At 44.1% G+C, this 20,216-nt stretch overlaps 1 protein-coding gene across 1 annotated transcript in view; it reads right to left on the bottom strand.

Annotated features, from left to right (window-relative positions):
* Positions 1–18,625, bottom strand: part of MYO1D (myosin ID) — a 150,318-nt gene extending 131,693 nt beyond the window's left edge. Inside the window, exons 1-2 of the mRNA XM_073607686.1 lie at positions 18,409–18,625; positions 17,812–18,283 (exon numbers count right to left, since the gene is read on the bottom strand). Of these exons, the coding sequence (XP_073463787.1) occupies positions 17,812–17,906 (95 nt within the window). The 5' untranslated portion in view covers positions 17,907–18,283; positions 18,409–18,625. The remainder of the gene's footprint in view (positions 1–17,811; positions 18,284–18,408) is intronic.
* Positions 18,626–20,216: the final 1,591 nt, after the last annotated feature.

Here is a 20,216-nt window from a genome sequence, read left to right on the forward strand (position 1 = left end):
GTTGTAGACATCTTGGACAGCACCTATAGTCCCCATCAAACCTTTTCCTTATCTAAAACTTCTCAGAGTTAGGAAAAATGCCATGCTTCTAAGTCAGCATATGTAATGCCTGCCAATCATAAAACACACAATAAATACAACCTTTGACTCTATTAGGAATAATCTTTCACAAGTCCATCCAATATAACTAGGCCAATGTGTAACAGAGAGGATTATAGTGCTATAAAAAAAAGGAACAGTACCGGAAAGTGCACAACCATACCTCAACCTTCTGTTCGGTTCAATTTGATCATACACCGTATGAATGTCCTCCAGCTCCTGAACCAGCTAGGAGTTCCCTTAGTAGGTGGTCCTATCTCCCTCTCCCCCCTACCCATTGATTGAAACAAAGGGATTGAAAATTGCCAGCCAATGAGAGCCTCCATGTGATCAGATGCGCCCACTGTTCGGGTGTTTTGACAGTCGTCAGAGTAGAATTTTTATTTGAAATTTTTCATTTTAAAGAACGTTTGTTCAATTCCTAATTGTTAGTCAAACTGAAGTTTGTTTTCAACCGTAGTGACAAGAATGGAGCAGGACAAAAAAAAAGTTCTCTTTTCATTCATTCTAAAATCAAATATGTTAAAAGGAAAATTAAATTTGGAAGCACTTTTGATTGAAATTCGTCAAGTCATTGGCTGGAATGAGAACTTTCATACGAACCTCCATTAAAAAAAAAAGTCTACTGATGTATGGTCAGCTTAAGCATCCAATGTATATAGAACCTGGCGAATGACCAAGTTGTACTGCCCTGTGATTGGTTGCCTGTTAGGTACCATGTGTGCATTTACTGTATGACTTCCACTGAATCACATGCGTTTGTGAGCTGGGATAGTCAAGGACATAATCCAGTGCTTGATGGACTTTTAAACAATATTTTGTACAATAGATTACTCTACAAAAAGAACTTCATAATAAAAAAAAGAGGGCTTGGTTTTATGGTAATTATGTCATAAATGGTAAGCTGTTCCACTACATATTTCTACAATCCTACTGTACAATGTGTAGCCAGCTTAAGACCTGCCAACTGTTGTGCTCTTGTCCTGAAAATGGCAGATGGGCAGGATTTGGCCTAGAAGTCAGGCATTCAGTTTTTAGGGTAATAAGGGTGGACATCTTCTTGTGATATCTGCTCTTAAATGTAAATAAAGCCAACAAGTTCATGTTAAGTCAGATCCACGCAAGTACCACATCGCAAAAGGGGAACACAGCAGGGAGGTCTTGTGTGGCCTGGCCTCAACTCAGGGTCTATGCCGGAACCACATCGCAGGAAGGGAACGCAGAAGGAAGGTACTTACAGGGTGGCAGACCACAGGGTTCTTAGGTGGCCTGGCCCCAACTCAAGGTCCACACAGGTATCCCACCTCAGAAAGGGAACATAGTAGAAAGGTGCTCACAGGTCAGCAGCTCAAAGAGCAGCAAGAAGCATCCAGCAGGACATCACAGGGTCTTGGAGGAGGCTCTCGGGGTCCTTACAGGCAGCTACATGCTATGAAAGGGCAAGTAATCAGCTTATGGAAGAAGGCCAAAAGATCCTGGCCACAGCCCATGTCCACACAGGCCATGTCATGTTGTAGAAGGGAGCAGGGAGGATGATCCATTTTTTTTAAACCCAAGGGATATAGAGAAAACACAGACCAGTAAAGTGCACTACAAGGTCTAGTCAAACAGTCGACAGTCTTTGGCATTCGCACGAAATTGACTTGGGTCAAAAAAAATATTCTAAAGGGTCCTGCAGCTTGCCAAGAGAAATCCGGGAAGCTCAAACAACAAAGATAGCAGTACGGGATCCTCATTAGAATAATGCAGTCATGTATTTTATAAAAACAAATAGTACATATGTGTAGCGATGGCCCCGCGGGGCTGCTACGTGTTACAGCAGTCACACATTTCACCCTGCTGCCAGACATCCATTAGACACACTTCTCAGTCAATGAACAGTCTCTTGTTTGTTTTTGTTGTTTTATTAGGGGATTGGACTTGGTTGGGGAAAAGGGGACATGGGATGCCCATAGGATGAATTGTACTTTGTAGAATAAAAGTAACTGCGTCACACTTCTCAGCAGGACAAGATGGCTGACCCTAAACTTGACAGACTTTTACCTCAGAACACTTCTTCCAGCACACTACTTCACTGTCCAATTTTAGTAATCCTGTCACACCATCAGTACATGACTAGGCCTCACTCTGAATAAGTCCCAGTGTCTTTACTTGAAGGCCCTTTGTAGGCCGGGGCCTGCAGTACCCCTTTGTGGTAGGAACCAATTTACTTGAGAAGAATAAATGTAGATGGACTGCTGATCCCAGCAAGTCTGCAAATCCTGCCCGCCCTCCTGGCTGCAGCGACTTGACACAAACTCCCACAGTTTCTCCCTCTGGCTCGACATCTAGGTCCCCTGGCATGTCTCTTCCAGAGCTTTCCACTGTGCTTTCCACTCACTGACACCTGTCCTGGATCCTTCCTGAATGACTTTACTCAGGACGTGCGTACCAACTGTCTCCTCCAGCTCCTGTTCCAGGACACCTCTCCATGACCCAAGCTCCACATCCGAGGTACCCCTCCTGAAAGGGGGTTCCCTCAGACATGACAGTCTAACACTCCATCATCCAGTTCACCCAGCCGACAACTCCCCTCCCTGCAGGCCGACCATGGGTATATGTAGGAGGCCCGACCCCCTGCTAATCCTAGTTGGGGATTTGTCAGAGCTCCTCACATGTACCCCATGTCACTCCAGCTCTCTGCCCTGCTCCTTTTCCAGGACATTCTCCCTGGAAACAGAGGAGGCGCCCAAGAGCTGAAGTACATGTCAGTCTACTGCTATACTAAACAACTCTCCTCTGCCCCCAGATCAAAACAAACAGGCCTAGCTCACAGCATAGGCCTGCTTAAATTTATCTGCGCTGGCAGCTTACACAAAAAACCTTACACTTAGCACCTACCTAAGGTAGAGGGTGCTACATATGCAGTTCTTGGTAGTCAGCGCAGGTAGAAGATGAGAACACCATGGGGCTGTCAGTAGGATAGATGGATAGACTGTAAAGCTGTCAGCGGATGTAAAGTCCTATCTCTCTGGCCAGCTCTGGAAAGATCAGATAATGACAGCTGTCAAATGCCCGCCAATAGTTGGTGTTCTGCATGGAAACAGTCTGCCTCGTGGCAACCCCTATCGTGTCAATGAGAAGTGAAGGGTGCTGCTGGCGGGGGCTGGATAACATGTTTCAGAGATTTTCCACCTTAGTCAAGCACCATCTTAGTGGTTACTTTCAATTACTGCATTATTCGAATGAGGATCCCGCGCTGCTATTTCTTTATCATTTTTTTAAACCCAGGTGATCATGCAGCCAGGCAACCTGAAGCTTGGTGTTGAGTTGCCCTTGCAACAGGCTTTGCCTGCTTCTGCCCTGGCCACATCTAGAAAGCCGCTAAAAGGCGAGGAAGGAGCACTGCAGAGCGTGGGAAATGGGGCCGTGCTGTGCCTGCCAAGAAAAGGAAATCTGCAGCCTGCATGTGATAGCTCCACATGCAGGCCACAGCTGGGAAGCACCCTGCATGTAGGTGATGTAGTGGGATCTACGCATGGTTATCAGGATGGTGAGCTGAGCACCATTTCTTCCTGCACACAAGTGGTGTGAGTGGTGGGAAAGATGTGCCGGAAGCAGGGGAATAGACTAACTCCTGGAGTTAGGTTTTTAACTCCAAATCTGCTTGAAGTGGATCTGAAGCCTCTGAGTCCAGGGGCATTTCCCAGAATGTGCAATTATGCAACCCATATCTTCATATTATGTCAGACCTACCCCCCTAGTTTGGCCTCATCCAGCAATGCAAGATCCACACTCCTCATCATGCCATCTGTCTTCTGCACTCTTCTTGTCTTCTGCCATGTCTTCTTTCTTCAGCCATTGGGCTGCCACTGATCATGCAGCTCCTGTGCATCATCCCGACACCCAACATTCTTGGCTTCATAGGGATTAATGCAGCCAAATGAAAATGCACTTTTAAAGACTGGAAGGACCAGAAGGTTAACGGTTGGACTTTTACTAATGATACGACCTCCAAATGATTCCTTCCCAGTCAAGTGACTCCATGTTAGTATCCTACAAATTTTTTCTCAAAAATAGAATTGCAAAGGGTGAATACGGAGGAGTGCAATATCTGGTATACATAAAGCATGTTAAGGGATCATTAACATCTTGGTTATGTCAACAAAGGCAGAATGACTGCAATCAATTAAATTGTATTTTAAGTACATAAGAATATGAATGTTTCTAACATGAAATAATGAACCAAATGATATCATCCCTAAACAATTACATCACTTATGTAGGCTTAAGCCAGTTCATGCAAATATTTGCCTTCAGAGTCAAAGAAGGAGTGTCAATGTCATGAAGATCAGGTGGGCCTGTGCTTGGTGTCAGCGTCCTCTTCCCTGTAGAATGTATGTGGTTTTCAAATGACGAAAAGGATTTTTCTAAAAAGAAAAGCGTGGTCGCCCTGACAATGTCTCCCTTGTTCCAGCTTTCCATTCCATAGAATGTATGTGTTGCTACCATTAATGAACTTTGGAAAGAAGGATCACTCATACATGTCACGGACATTAGTCAACTTTGTTACACAGGAAAAAAAGGGATGACTGTTTCACCAAAGCAAATGCAGGAGCTTTAAATAGTTCTCCGACATCTGTACACTTTGGACCGGCTCACCCTTTAAACTTGCAAAAATAAACAAAAAAAATATGAATGTTTCACAGCGACAATATGAGGTTTGTTTTCAGGAGTCGTCATTTCCTTTCCGGTTCCTGAGATCCCAGACATTAAATCACAAGAAAATGCCAACTGGCGTTCACCTAGGACTCGGTGCCAGGATAGGAGAGGGGGGAGGAAGGGGTGGGCTGACGGCGGAGGAGAAGAGGAGGGGGGAGGCCTGTGCATAATTACTAAAAAACAGAAACCAAGCACCAAGGTTTGCTGCAGAAATGTCTCTCTGAACGTGGTCCATACGTACTCTGGGGGGGTTCAAAATCGTAATGAGGAAATAGGCGTATAAAGTACTGACTGCAAAATTACAAAACAGGTAAAAAGAAGAAAAGAAAAAACTTTCCAGTCAAATATCGAATAGAGGGAAAAATATGCAGAGCACAATAATATATTCAAACCTTGAAATAAATCATCTTTTGGAGGGGTGGGAGATACAGCTCCAAAAAAAAAAAAAAAAAAAAAAAACTATTCAGGGCACTACAGCGCAGCGCTCTCGAATATTGCAATAAAGGTCAAACGATAAAGGCAGACAGCACCAATAACGTAGTGATATCTTTCAATCTGGACTAAAATGAAAAATGCACTCACAAGAATAAAATATAGAAAAGCTTATTGGTGGTTCAGGACAATTTCCCGTATACAGCCCAAGAAAAACCTCAAGCTGCGGCCAGTGGCAGGTTTGGTGCTGTAAGGTGTTGGGATGCTGGGAACAGCTCAATGAGAGCCACCAACACAGCGTGTAGGATGCAGTATTCATCATTGAAGAAATGGTAAGTTCCTCTTCCACGTCAAAACTTGGGCTGAATTCTAGACCAGCGGTTGCCAACCAGTGGTCCGTGGACCACTGATGGTCCACAAGAAAATTTTGGTGTTTTGCTGCAAAACAACACTTTGGTGGATGTGTACCGCCCAATGCTGTTTCCAGTGTTGTTCTCAATGCGTGCTGACAGTCAATACTGTCAGGGCACATTGATACCTGATGCCTCCTCTGTTCTTCCAGCTCCTGTGCACTCAGAGGAAGGTGCCGGGAGTAGTGCAGAGAGCGGGAGATGAGGAAAGTGGGGACTTCTAATGGCAGCGCTGATCACAGACTGTGGGAGGGAGCACAGAGCTTGAGTACATTTCTGGTGGTCAGAGAGCCGAAGCATCATGTGTATAAGGCAGAAGTGTGGTCCAGGGCAGTGGTTTCAACCTCAGTCCTCAAGTACCCCCAACAGGCCAGGTTTTGGGAACTTCCCTTAGATAAAATAGCGCTTATCAATACCATGTCATTGATTTAAAGCAGCTGTGCAAAGGAAAACATGGCAAGTTGGGGGTACTTGAGGACTGAGGTTGAGAACCACTGATCCAGAGGGAGGGGGGCAGAAAGCCAGAGCATTGTGTGTATAAGGCATGTAAAATTCATGTTACTGGTCCAGGGGATTAAAAATTTAGAGTTTAGTGGTACGTGAGGTCCGAAAGGTTGGCGACTAATGGTCTAGACAACTTGTTTCAGAAATGCCTTATACAAAAACGCTGGAACAGTAGAAAAGGCCTCTTGCCCATGTCAACCAATTTGAATAAAGTGTATGTATAGTCCATCCTTTTTTTAAAAACAATTTGGATAAAAAAACAAGGAAGGATTAGAACCCCAGTCAATGCCCCTTTGGGAAGATTTCCCTTCACTTCCTGTCCCAGAGACACAATGAGAAGTAAGAGGAAACACCTATCCTTTTGGCCCCTTCCCCTGACCCAAATTAACCCAACCTCCCCCTCCAAAGATGCATACTTACCTCAATTCCATGTTTGTTTACATCCAAATGGTGCCCCATAGACTTCCATTGGGCTGTGCCCCGAGGCGGGAGATGGTCCCATAGAAGTCTGGGTCTGTAATGCGCAGGTGCGGCCAGGACAGTGAAGACTTATGGTGCTGGATCAATCAGTGGAACTGCAGCTTGAAGATGGAGGCAAGTATTCAACCGTGAAGTTAAGTTAGGCCAGAGGAAGGGGGCAAAAAGAATAAGTTCATCTTGTTTTAAATTGCACTTATCCCCTTAAGTCACATCAAATGATTGATCGAATGATCACATCAATGTGTTTGGACACCATAACAGATATCAATTTGGTAGAGCAGGCCAGAAAATTAAAGAAGCATCCAACTGGCTGCTACAGACAACTCACACTTCATACTCCTATAACTTATTTATCAGCCCAAGTTCATCTGAAACTGACATTTCAGATATAGGTGACCATTAGTAAACTTTTTCACCCCCATGTTTTATTATCTTGGCTGACGTTCTGACTCTTTTTCCCCACCACAGATTCGGAATCTTCCTGCTGCAGTATATCCATCAGGAAAGTAAGATTACCTTGCAACAGCAAGTGAGTGGAGCTCCAATGTAAGGTCATATAAGGGGCAGCAATTATTGAATTGATCAACACCCTTGATTGTAACACCAGGGAGTAATCATGCAGAATCTTTAGGTATTAGGGGGAGAAATAGTTGGTGTCGTTGGGAGGAATGGTGCTCCATGTTGATCTAATCCCATCAAAGGCACATCTGTAATGCATTTTTATGTCCTCAGTAATTTCCTCCCACAATCAAAAAACATAAGTAGCTCCTCATCCATCCAAAACTGGTCTTTGTGTATGTTTACAGCTATAGCATGGCCATTAGAGCTTCTTCAATGGAAGAGTCAGGTGTAGGTTTATAGTAAAACTCGAACATAACCTTTTTGTAAGGGTTAGAAGATCTGTCAGGTATTTTTTGCTGCCTACGTTTCTGTTTGGACACAAACCCTTCCCTATTCCATCTTAAATGATAAATAAAAGTTTTGATTGGAATTCTACCATAACATACCCTAAAAAGCACAGCATCAGTGTTATACAAATGAGTAAAAAAAATAATCCTGGCCAATCCCCAGACGACGGCCTATCGTGACGAAACGTGTAGGGAGGAGCCTGCAACAGTGACATCATTACGTTTTCGGATGGGCTAACAAACGAACGTAGGAAGTGAAGTTCAACAAACGGAGACACCGCTATTTGTTCTTATGCCTTACTCCACTGCTCTTAATTGACTGCAACATTGTAAGTGCGATTCTTTTTAACTATACTAATTCACCTTATTTGTAGATATTACATTATGGAAGTTTTTTATTTCATATTTCCGAGAATTATCTGCCGCTAGTTGCTGTTCTGGTATTGTGCCTTTGGTTTTGGGGAGACCGATTTCCCTGAGCTGGGCGAGACTGGCGTAACAGCAGTCATCGCCATCTGGTAAGTGGATTATAATACTCACCTAGGGTGTGAAACTACACGAAAGTTTCCCTTTTCCTTTTTTCTGGTTTCTTACATCTTCACAGATGGGTGTTTTTTCCTTGTTTATTCATGAACTAATACTTTGATGGGACTTTTTCTTTTTTTAATTTTTTTACATGTAAAGTTTTATATATGTCTTTTTATCATTGTTCATTAAACTATGCCTCATATGAATTTTTCACCATTGATCACATGCTGATATGCTTATGAGAGACTCTGCCTTAGTTTTCTTCAGTCACAATTTTTTCACATATTTTCAGCCCTGCATCTTTTGTGGTTATATATATAAAAAAAATAATTGGTTAAGGAAGGCGGTTAACTTGCCGTCATCTACTCTAGATCAATCCCTATTGCTGGTAAGCAAAAAAGGAAATAATGTTTTTCTCACACGTGTTCCAATTTCACATCAACATTTTGCTAGCTTACAAGAACTTTCCAACCTGCCTGACGAAGGTCCTGACAGGTGGAGCGGATTTCAAGCCATCCTGGTGTCCCCATGCACATTGTTGCATTATAGCAATGGTCTCCAAACTGTGGCCTTAGGGCCAGAGGAGACCCTTTGCTTGCCTTTATCTGGCCCTTGAGGCATTTGTACTTCCACTGACCCCAACAATGGGGCATAATTCCTGCCAACGACACCAACAATTAGGCACAATACCTTCCACTGAGAACAAACATGGAGTACCATTCCTCCCAACAACACCAACCATTTCTCCCCCTAATAACTAAAGATTCTGCATGGTCTACTCCCATTGGGCACAGTCCAGCCCCCCTAAAGTCTGAAGGACAGTAAATTGGCCCTTTCTTTAGAATGTTTGGAGACCCCTGCATTATAGAAAAAGAAATGTCCGGTGATTAGGTTGGCCCCCGTCAGTCCCCCTTATCCTTGTAGAGTGTATTTGGGTTTGAAAAGACAATGTAAATCGGACCACTAAAGAGAAAACAGGCCTGGCTCTTCTTTACATACAAAATTTGAATTAATTACTGTTATAGATTCAGATTAATAAACTTGCTGCAAAAACCAACACAACAATCAGATTTACCGTGAGGTTTGAACAATGAATTATGATTTGCAAGTGGTTTCCACGGGATACTGCACACTGCTTTGCGTCCTAGTCTTGTGGTCTCCAAACTGTGGCCTGGGGGCCGGATGTGGCCCTTTGCTTGCCTTCATCTGGCCCTTTGAACACAATTCCTCCAAGTGACACCAACAATGAGCCATAAATCCTGCCACTGACACCAATGATGGGGCAGTGTTCCTTTACTTCATCTGGCCCTTTGGACACTATTCCTCCAAGTGACACCAACAATGAGCCATAAATCCTGCCACTGACACCAATGATGGGGCAGTGTTCCTTTACATGATGCACTATTCCTTCCCTTGGGGTATTATTTACTCCCATTGACGCCAGGGCATTTTCTACTCACACTGACCGCAGTCCGGTCCTCCCCCCCCCCCCCAAAAAAAGTCTGAAGGACAGTAAAATGGCCATTTGATTAGGTAGTTTGAAGACCCCTGTCCTAGTCAACAGGCAGAGCATCATCTGACCACACACACATCATAATCTGCATGTACAATCTCCACAACTATGTAGTAAAAGGGCCTCCCTGATTTTATACAGACTTAAAGTGGTAGTAAAGTCCCTATATTAAATTTGTACCTACAGGTAAGCTTACAGTCAGGCATACCTGTAGGTACAATGATCTCCTAAACATGCACCATTAAGGAGATATTCACATCGGCATCATCGTACATCGCGTATTCAAATCGCACGCGAAGTGGCACTCTGCATTCAGGGTACACAGCATGCCATTGAACGCAGAGCACCCTGCTGTGGCTCGCATGTGTGGGAGTGATGTCATTGCCCCCCCCCCCGCCACTCGAACGGCCGGAGCCTATGAACTCGGAAGATAGACCAGGTAAAGATGGAAGCGCAGAAGGAGCCGTGACGTGCTCGTGTGCAGGTAAGTGTGTCATAATGTGCTGGTATGTGGTGCATACTAGCGCATTATGGGATAAATCGGCAGGTGGACCCAATTTTTTATTTTCTTGGCTGCCAGTTTACTTCTGCTTTAACAGATTGCTCAGGTAAGCACTCACATTTAAAAGAGAAGTAGTTTTTTGTTTTTTTTAAAGAATCATACTTATTTAGGTGGTGCATCTGTCCCCCACTGACTCAATCACTGAGAACGGAGCTATCAAACACTGCCGATTGTTTGGCTCTCACAGCTCTCTGTCAGTCACCAGCTCTCTGCTTCTCTCCTCGCTCACTGGAGTGCTGGGCTGTGGAGGGGGCTGGAGTGGCCGGCTCAGGCTCTCAGCGGCTCGCAGAGAGGCTAAGCCGGGTACTGGTCCAGGTATGTGGGCGGATCCCGGACTTCATTTTCGCGATCATTCCCAAGCCTGGACCAGCTGTGATGTCAGCCGACAGCAGGCTTCAGCCCACTGTGTGCGGAAAATGGGTCACAGGAGTGCAGAATGAACTGCACTTCTGTGATCCACAAGAGGAGTACAGCCAAATGAGCTTCTCCTTCAACAGTTTTGAAAAAGCCAGGAGGGTTGTACATATGTTGTAAAATCAGATTGCAATGTGTATGGCCAGTTTTCATCTGGAAGGTACAAAAATGTTATCAGTCTATTGACAGCTCTAATGGGAGGGCTACTGGAAGGGTTAGCAGGAGCCTTAGATTGAGGGTTACAAGGCATGTTAGTTAGTGTATTGCCCTGTACACACGATAGGGTTTTCCAACAACAAATGTTGGATGTGAGCTTGTTGTCGGAAAGTCCGACCGCGTGTATGCTCCATAGAACATTTCTTGGCGGAATTTCCGCCAACAAATGTTTGAGAGTAGGTTCTCAAATTTTCCGACAACAAAACTTGTTGTCGGAAATTCCGATCGTGTGTACATAAGTCCGACGCACAAAAGTCCACGCATGCTCGGAATCAAGCAGAAGAGCCACACTGGCTATTGAACTTCATTTTTTCTCGGCTGTACGTCACCGCGTTTTTGACGTTCGGAATTTCCGACAACACTTGTGTGACCGTGTGTATGCAAGACAAGTTTAACCACTTAACAACCGGCCCATAGCCGAATGACGGCTGCAGGGCGGTTGCTTAACTCTGGGAGGACGTACTATGACGTCCTCCCGGAATTCCCCTCTCGCGCGCCCCCCTGGGGCGCGCACCCAAGCACATCCGTGACCAAATGACGGCGCGATCACATGTAAACTGACAGGCGTCATCTGTTGACGCCGGTTCCTCTCCTCCCCTCCTGTGTACCGATTGGTACACTGTGGAGGAGAGGGAGATGGATGGATGGCTGCAGCGCTGTGGGCTGGATGTGTAGTGCCCACAGCGCTGCACAGAGACATCCAGCCATCCATCCATCCATGCTCAGCCATCCCTTCTGCTGTGCAATACTCTGCAAAGCCCACATTACTCTGCAATACCCCCATAATACTCTGCAAAGCCCACATTACTCTGCAATACCCCCACATTACTCTGCAATACCCCTACAATACTCTGCAATACCCCTACAATACTCTGCAATACCCCTACAATACTCTGCAATACCCCCACAATACTCTGCAATACCCCCACAATACTCTGCAATACCCCCACAATACTCTGCAATACCCCCACAATACTCTGCAATACCCCCACAATACTCTGCAATACCCCCACAATACTCTGCAATACCCCCACAATACTCTGCAATACCCCCACAATACTCTGCAATACCCCCACAATACTCTGCAATACCCCCACAATACTCTGCAATACCCCCACAATACTCTGCAATACCCCCACAATACTCTGCACAGCCCTGCCATACCCCGCCATACCCCGCCATACCCTGCCATGCTGAGCCATGCTCGGCTGTACTCGGCCTCTGTATGTGGCCAGGCTGTGGAAGTCTCACACATGTGGTATCGCTGTACTCAGGAGGAGTAGGAGAATCTATTTTGGGGTGTCATTTTTGGTATGTACATGCTATGTGTTAGAAATATTGTATAAATGGACAACTTTGTGTTAAAAAAAAAAAATGCGTTTTAACCACTTACCGCCGCCGGCCGTCATACAACGTCCTTGACTTTGTGCGGAGATATCTGAATGATGGGTGCAGCTACAGGCATCATTCAGATATCAGCTTTTTCAGCCGGCGATTCCCTACACCATAAGAACCATCATAGCGGCTGTTCCACTGCTTGATCATTCTTACGGGAGACGAGAGGGGATGTCCCCCCCTCCCGCGCTTCTACCGACTCACAGCTACGATCGAAGCCAGGATCGCTTTTTTTTTTTTTTTTTTTTTTATTTCAGGCTTCCCAGCCTAGAGGTGAGATGTGGGGTCTTATTGACCCCATATCTCACTGTAAAGAGGACCTGTCATGCCATATTCCTATTACAAGGATGTTTACATTCCTTGTAATAGGAATAAAAGTGGTCAAAATTTTTTTTTTTTGGAAAAAAGCATCAAACTAAAATAAATAAAGTAAAATGAACAATAAAAAAAAATTTAAAATTTTAAAGCGCCCCTGTCCCTGTGTGCTCGCATGCAGAAGCGAACGCATACGTAAGTCCCGCCCACATATGAAAACGGTGTTCAAACCACACATGTGAGGTATCGCTGCGATCGGTAGAGCGAGAGCAATAATTTTGGCCCTAGACCTCCTCTGTAACTCAAAACATGTAACCAGTAAAAAATTTTAAAGCGTCGCCTATGGGGATTTTTGAGTAGCAAAGTTTGGCGCCATTCCACAAGCGCATGCAATTTTGAAGGGTGACATGTTGGGTATCTATTTACTCGGTGTAACTTCATCTTTCACATTATGCAAAAACATTGGGCTAACTTTACTGTTTTGGTTTTTGTAAAGCACAAAACAGTTTTTTTTCCAAAAAAAACGCGTTAAAAAAATTGCTGCGCAAATACCATGCGAGATAAAAAGTTGCAACGACCGCCATTGTATTCTCTAGGGTCTTTGCTAAAAAAAACATATATAATGTTTTGGGGTTCTATGTAATTTTCTAGCTAATAAATGATGATTTTTACATGTAGGAGAGAAATGTCAGAATTGGCCTGGGTGCTCCAGAACGCCTGAAGGTGCTCCCCTGCATGTTGGGCCTCTGTATGTGGCCACGCTGTGTAAAAGTCTCACACATGTGGTATCACCATACTCGGGAGTAATAGCAGAATGTGTTTTGGGGTGTAATTTGTGGATATGCGGTCTGTGAGAAATACCCTGCTAATATGACAATTTTGTGGAAAAAAAAAAAGTAAAAAAAAAACCTTGATTTTGCAAAGAATTGTGGGAAAAAATGACAACTTCAAAAAACTCATCATGCATCTTTCTAAATACCGTGGAATGTCTTCTTTCCAAAAAGGGGTCATTTGGGGGGGTATTTGTACTTTTCTGGCATGTTAGGGTCTCAAGAAATGAGATAGGCCGTCAGTACTTCAGGTGTGATCAATTTTCAGATATTCGCACCATAGCTTTTGGACTCTATAACTTTCAAAAAGACCAAATAATATCCACCGATTTGGGTTATTTTTACCAAAGATATGTAGCGGTATAAATTTTGGCCAAAATATATGAAGAAAAATTACTAATTTGCAAAATATTATAACAGAAATGAAGAAAAATGTATTTTTTTTACAGATTTTTCGGTCTTTTTTCTTTTACGGCGCAAAAAATAAAGAACCCAGCGGTGATTAAATACCACCAAAAGAAAGCTCTATTTGTGTGAAAAAAAGGACAAAAATTTCATATAGATACAGTGTTGCATGACTGAGTAATTGTCATTCAAAATGTGAGAGCACCAAAAGCTGAAAATTGGTCTGGTTAGGAAGGGGGTTTAAGTGCCCAGTTGTCAAGTGGTTAAGCCAACATCCTTCGGAAAAAAATCCACGGTTTTCTTGTCCGAAAATCCTATCGTGTATACAGGGAATTAGGGTTACAGGGAGGGTAAGGCCCCTTTCACACTGGGGCGGTTTGCAGGCGTTATTGCGCTAAAAATAGCGCCTGCAAACCGCCCCTAAACAGCCTCCGCTGTTTGTTCAGTGTGAAAGCCCTCGACCAACTATGAACCAAAGCCCAGAAGCTGTGAAGGCTTGACAGCTTCTGGGCTTTGGTTCATAGTTGGTCTTTTAATTCTGTGTTCTCATGTATATGTTTTGGTTTTATCCAGTGCTTTGTATTGTGTTTTTTACCATGTTTTGTCTATTCATGTAATAAAATCCAATTATTTTCTACATATTTCCTGTCTGTGATCCATTCAAAGTCCCATTTCTCTGAGGAAATTGGTTTTACTATATGTTTTCCAATAATAACTATTCATATATGTGCGACTTAAAGTTACAGCGACTTCAAAGTCGTTCATGCACTGCTATGGTCTGACTTTCATGCAACTTGAGGGCCATAGACTTCAATGTTAACCTTCAAAAGCTGCATGAAAGTCGTACCTGAATGTTATACAATGCAACAGTTGTGCAATAGTTGTCCATTATCATTGGTCAAAGTTGTATAGAAGTTGCACCCATCCAAAGTGGCGTCAAAGTTGCATTCCAAAGTCAGTGTAACTTTGGAGTCATACAAGTGTGAATGGAGCCTTAAAAGTGGTTGTAAACCCTGACATATAGCCTCAGGTGATCCACAGAGATGAAACAAATCCTCCTACATAGGTTGTACCTGTTTATTATCAGTCCTCTATTCTTTACATCTGTTCAAAGTACAGATTTTATACAGCTTGCTTGAGCCAGAAAGCAGGGGGCGGGGAGCTGAAGCTACACTCTGCAGAGCACAGTGAGAGCTGATTGGAGGGGAGGGACACACCCCCCTTCACACAGCAACAGAGCTGAGGCCGTCAATCACAGTCTGTGTGCAGGAGCTCCCTCCCCTGTCACCTTTTTACCTCTTGGTGTCAGGAAAACTTGTCAGAAGTGATTAATGCTGATAGCAGAGGAATGAAGCAGCAGACTGAAATGACACTTAGTGCTCTGGATTGAGACAAGTATAGAGGGATATGCTTTGTTCAGGTCTGTGGTTTACAACCAGTTTAAAAGAAATCTAACCAATTCCTCCATTCACACTCTACAGCGCAGATTGATGAATCTCCTACTGTGGTCACTGTATTTTAAACAGCCGGCCCCACTGGCTGTCAAATACCTGTACAGGAGCTGCATCTGATTGGGTTACAAAAACCACCAGCACAGATCTCCTGCCACTGAAACCTTCCAACATCCAACAGGGACTGACAGTTCACAAGACATTTGAGTCACTGTACCAATAATAAGAAACGTCATATGATATTACAAGAGGGGTTTGTGAAATCACCAACTTCGTAAATGACGTTTTCTATCTACCTTGTTCACTATAGTGGCTCTTGAAGTATTCATTTCATAGATGTTTAGTTTTATTTTTCTAGTTGCTATGCAGCCGTGTCTATGAAATGCTCTCACCATACCCTGACACAGTTGTGTCTACAGTTTCCTCCACTAGAAAAATGAAACTGAACTCCATGGTGTGTAACAAATACAGTGGAACCTCGGATTACGAGCATATAAAAGCGAGTTTCCCCATTGAAGTCAATGGAAACTAAAATAATTTGTTCCGCATTTACTTCAATGGCATGCAATACCGCATGCGGCCAGAGGTGGGGGGGGGGGCGCCAGAGAGCCTCGGAAATGACCAGAAAGGCCCGAGGACACCTCGGCAAACCTTGGAAAGACTCCGTCCTCAGGCCTTTCTGTGCATTTCCAAACGGCGGCGGTCGGCGATGCTTGGCTGCGGCGCCCCCCCCACCTCAGGCCGAACGTGGTATTAAACACGCTTTGGCCTGAATCGTGCTACGATTTTTAAAAATACAGTGCTCGTATTGCGAAACGCTTGTTGACCGTGTTACTCGCAATCCGAGGTTCCACTGTATACTGAAAACCAAGGGTCTCAAACTGGTGGACCGCCAGCTGTTGCGAAACTACAAGTCCCATGAGGCATTGCAAGGCTGACAGTTAATAGCATGACTCCCACAGGCAGAGGTATGATGGGACTTGTAGTTTTGTAACAGCTGGAGGGCTGCCAGTTTGAGACCCTTGCAGTCTTTGCAAAGTGAACCTGTTATTACATTGAAAGCAGTTTGCATGTTCTCCCTGTGCCTGTGTGGGTTTCCTCTGGGTACTCCGGTCTCCTCCCACACTCCAAAGACATGCTGGGAACTTAAAGTGGTTTTTCACCTCAATGCATTGAGGTGAAAAACCTCTTGTAATGCACCAGCCCCCCAGACCCCCCCTTTTACTTACCTGAGCCTGAACGTTCCTGCGCTGGGGACGAGTACACCCGCTCCAGCCGGTGTCTCGGGTCCTGATTGGATAGATTGATAGCAGCGCAGCCATTGGCTCCCGCTGCTGTCAATCAAATCCAAAGACGTGGGAGCCGGGGGGGCGGAGCCGAGTCCTGCTGTCTGTGTCAATGGACGCAGCAGCAGGACACGGGAGCGCGCCCGCACGGGTGCCCCGAGGGAGAGCGCTTCTCCGACGGGGCACTCGAGAAGAGGAGGAGCCAGGAGCACCGCTGAGGGACCTCAGAAGAGGAGGATCAGATGTGCAAAACCAACTGCACAGAGGAGGCAGGTATGACATATTTAAAAAATAAATAAACTAAACATTTACATATCCTTTAATTGTCTGCGTTCTAAATTGGCCCTAGTATGTGTATGTATGTATACATTTTTTTTTTTTTTATAAAAACACCAGACATATCTATACTATACTTACCTGCTCTGTGCAATCGTTTTGCACAGAGCAGCCCTGATCCTCTTCATGGAGTGCCCCACGGAAAGCCGCTTTCCCTGCGGCCCTGCTGCGTCCATTGACACAGACAGCGGGACTTGGCCCCGCCTCCCGCATCACTGGATTTGATTGACAGCAGCGGGAGCCAATGTTTACACAAATGTGATGCGATTCTCCCAATCGCACTGCGTTCTGCGATCTGCTTCAGGGTGTCGTTAAGATAACATTTACCCCCCGAGGCAGATTCCATGGATGCCGTGCGACTGCTTAGAGTGTGATGTGAGGAAACGCAGCGAATCTTGTGCGTTTCCTGAAAACGCAGCAGTGTGAGCTGAGACTTATCCATAGAATGCATTAAGGTGAAAAACCTTGAGGCTTTACAACTACTTTAAAGGACCTTAGATTGTAAGCTCCTTGAGGGCAGGGACTGATGAGAACGCACAATATATATGTAAAGTGCTGCGTAAATTGACGGCGCTATATAAGTACCTGTAATAAATAAATCTCTTTGCACATCAAAAGAAACCAACACTCTAAAGCAGGGATATGCAATTAGCGGACCTCCAGCTGTTCCACAACTACAAATCCCATCATGCCTCCGACTCTGGGTGTCATGCTTGTGGCTGTCAGAGTCTTGCTATGCCTCATGGGACTTGTAGTTCTGCAACAGCTGGAGGTCCGCTAATTGCATATCCCTGCTCTAAAGTTTCTATTCACATATGACAGGTCCTCTTTAACAACTCACTGAACACATTACAACACTTCTCTCTAAAACAGCACGAATAGCAAAGTGCAGACACCTATAGCAACCAATTAAACGTCAGCTGCTATAGCATGACAGGTGAAAGATGAGTTCTGATTGGCTGCTACAGACCCCTGCACCTTTTCTTGCTAGGAGTTGTCACTTGGGATTTTGCAGCGGACACTTACCTGAGTTTTAAATTCGCCATAAATTCTGGTAACGTGACCGAGTCCATGAGGACAAAGTCCGCTTTCCCAAACTGCAGCCCCTCTTGCTCCGCCATGGTCCTGGTGACACCACTGCTATGTCAGCGACACCACGACTCTCCTGGAGATGTAGATGACAAAGTTGCACTTCCAGTCCGCTCACAATGAGGCAGAATCCAGCACAGCGACAATGTGACACACAGATGCACCCTGCCTGCAGGAACAGTGACGGTCACACCCAGGCTGGACTTGGTTCCCTCTCGGATTCCACTCTCCCCCGGTCATCCCCAGGTGTGGGACTTCTAGGACTACAATACCTCCGGGATGCCGCAGTCTCTTAGCAGGTGGGACCCTTTAAGAAGAGGACGGTTCTCAGACGTCTGCTCAAACCTACGTTCTCGTGTCCCAGATCCTGGATTTCCGGCACCATGGAATGTTTCACCAAAAAGGAATGCTATAAAATATCACATAAAAAAAGAAGAAGGGGCAGCAGACACAACGGATGGGGGTCAGTTTAGGTGCAAGAGGAGGACTTTACTTTTTGTAGCAATGCTAGGAATGAAGTTACAAAGGTCTTACAGTGCAGGTGAGTCCTCCTGTCCTTTGATCCTCCATAGAGGGACAGGTCCTGGAGGTAGGATCAGTCTTCTGTGCTATGTGTGGGATCCAGTCCCATCCATCTATCCATAGAGGGAGTGATCAGGAAGAGGTGAGGAAAGGAGGAGGAGAGGAGAGAAGGCTCTGTAGAGTCAGGGGAAAAGAGGAAAGGTAAGGCACAAGGGAGGAGACTGGGGAGGGCTGCCAGAATAGAAGCTATTCACATACAAGGGGGAGGTAAGAGGAGGAAATGAGGGAGGGGAGAGGAGAGGAGGAAGGCGGTGCACAGGGAAGGAGAAGAGATGAGCAATTAGAAGAAGAAAACTCCCAGACAGCAGTGTGGGTGGAAGGAGAGGAGGTGAGAGCACAGGTGATGAGCACACAAAGCTGGCCAAGACCTGCGAATGGTGGTAACACCTCCATCCACATTCACCAGTGCTTTTATTTTGATGCTGGGCTATAATTATTATTGTTTTTGCATGCTTTGCAATGAACGCACCTCTCCTGTACAGGAGCCACACCAATCAGACATTTACACCCCATCATGTGTTATTTGCAATTTGATATATATATATAATTATGATATTATTAAATATTAATAAATAATAATATGAATATAATGTTAAATATTATCTAATTATTATTTAGTTTTAATTAAATTAAATAATTTTATTACATTTTATTTTATAATATAATATTATAATATAATTACAGAATTATTATGTGTGTTGTAATTCCTTTTTGCTGCCTGAGCCCTTTTTTTTTTTCTTTCTTTATTTTGTACACATTGGGGTTGATTTTACTAAAACTGGAGAGTGAAAAATGGAATCAGCTTCCAGGATTTTGTGTGTGTGGTGGTGTGTTTTTTTTTTTTTTTTTCCTTTTTTTTTTTTAATTTTTTTTTGCTTAACCACTTTAGCCCCCTTAATGACCAGGCCATTTTTTGCGATACGGCACTGCGTCGTTTTAACTGACAATTGCGTAGTCGTGCGACGTTGTACTCAAACAAAATTGATGCCCTTTTTTGCCACAAATGGAGCTTTCTTTTGGTGGTATTTGATCACCTTTTGCGGTTTTTATTTTTTGCGCTATAAACAAACAAAAAGCGACAATTTTAAAAAAAATGTATTATATATACATTTTTTTTTGTACTTTTTTGCTATAAGACCCCCCACAAAAAAAAAAAAAAAATGTATTCATCAGTTTAGGCCGATATATATTCTACATATTTTTGGTAAATGGAAAATCGCAATAAGCGTATACTGATTTTTTTTAAAGCGTCTACAAAATGGAGGATAGATTTATGGCATTTTTATCTATTATTATTATTATTATTATTCAGGATTTATATAGCGCCGACAGTTTACGCAGCGCTTTACAACATGAGGGCAGACAGTACAATTACAATACAATTCAATACAGGGGGGAATCGGAGGGCCCTGCTTATTTATTTACTTTTTACTAGTAATGGCGGCAATCTGCGATATTTTTTTTTTTTTTTTTTTTTTTTTTTTTGCGGGACTGTGACATTGCGGACAGATCGAACACTTTTGACACATTTTTGGGACCATTGACATTATATAGCGATCAGATCTAAAAATAGCCACTGATTACTGTATAAATGTCACTGGCAGGGAAGAGGGTTAACACTAGGGGGCGATCAAGGGGTTAAATGTGTTCCCTCACGTGTGTTTATAATTGTGGGGAGATGGGACTGACTAGAGGAGGAGACATATCCCTGTTCCTGATTACTAGAATCAGACGATCTGTTTCTCCTCCTCTCCTGTCAG

The sequence above is a fragment of the Aquarana catesbeiana genome, linkage group LG12, assembly GCF_042186555.1.
Source record: "Aquarana catesbeiana isolate 2022-GZ linkage group LG12, ASM4218655v1, whole genome shotgun sequence".
Classification (NCBI taxonomy): Eukaryota; Metazoa; Chordata; class Amphibia; order Anura; family Ranidae; genus Aquarana; species Aquarana catesbeiana.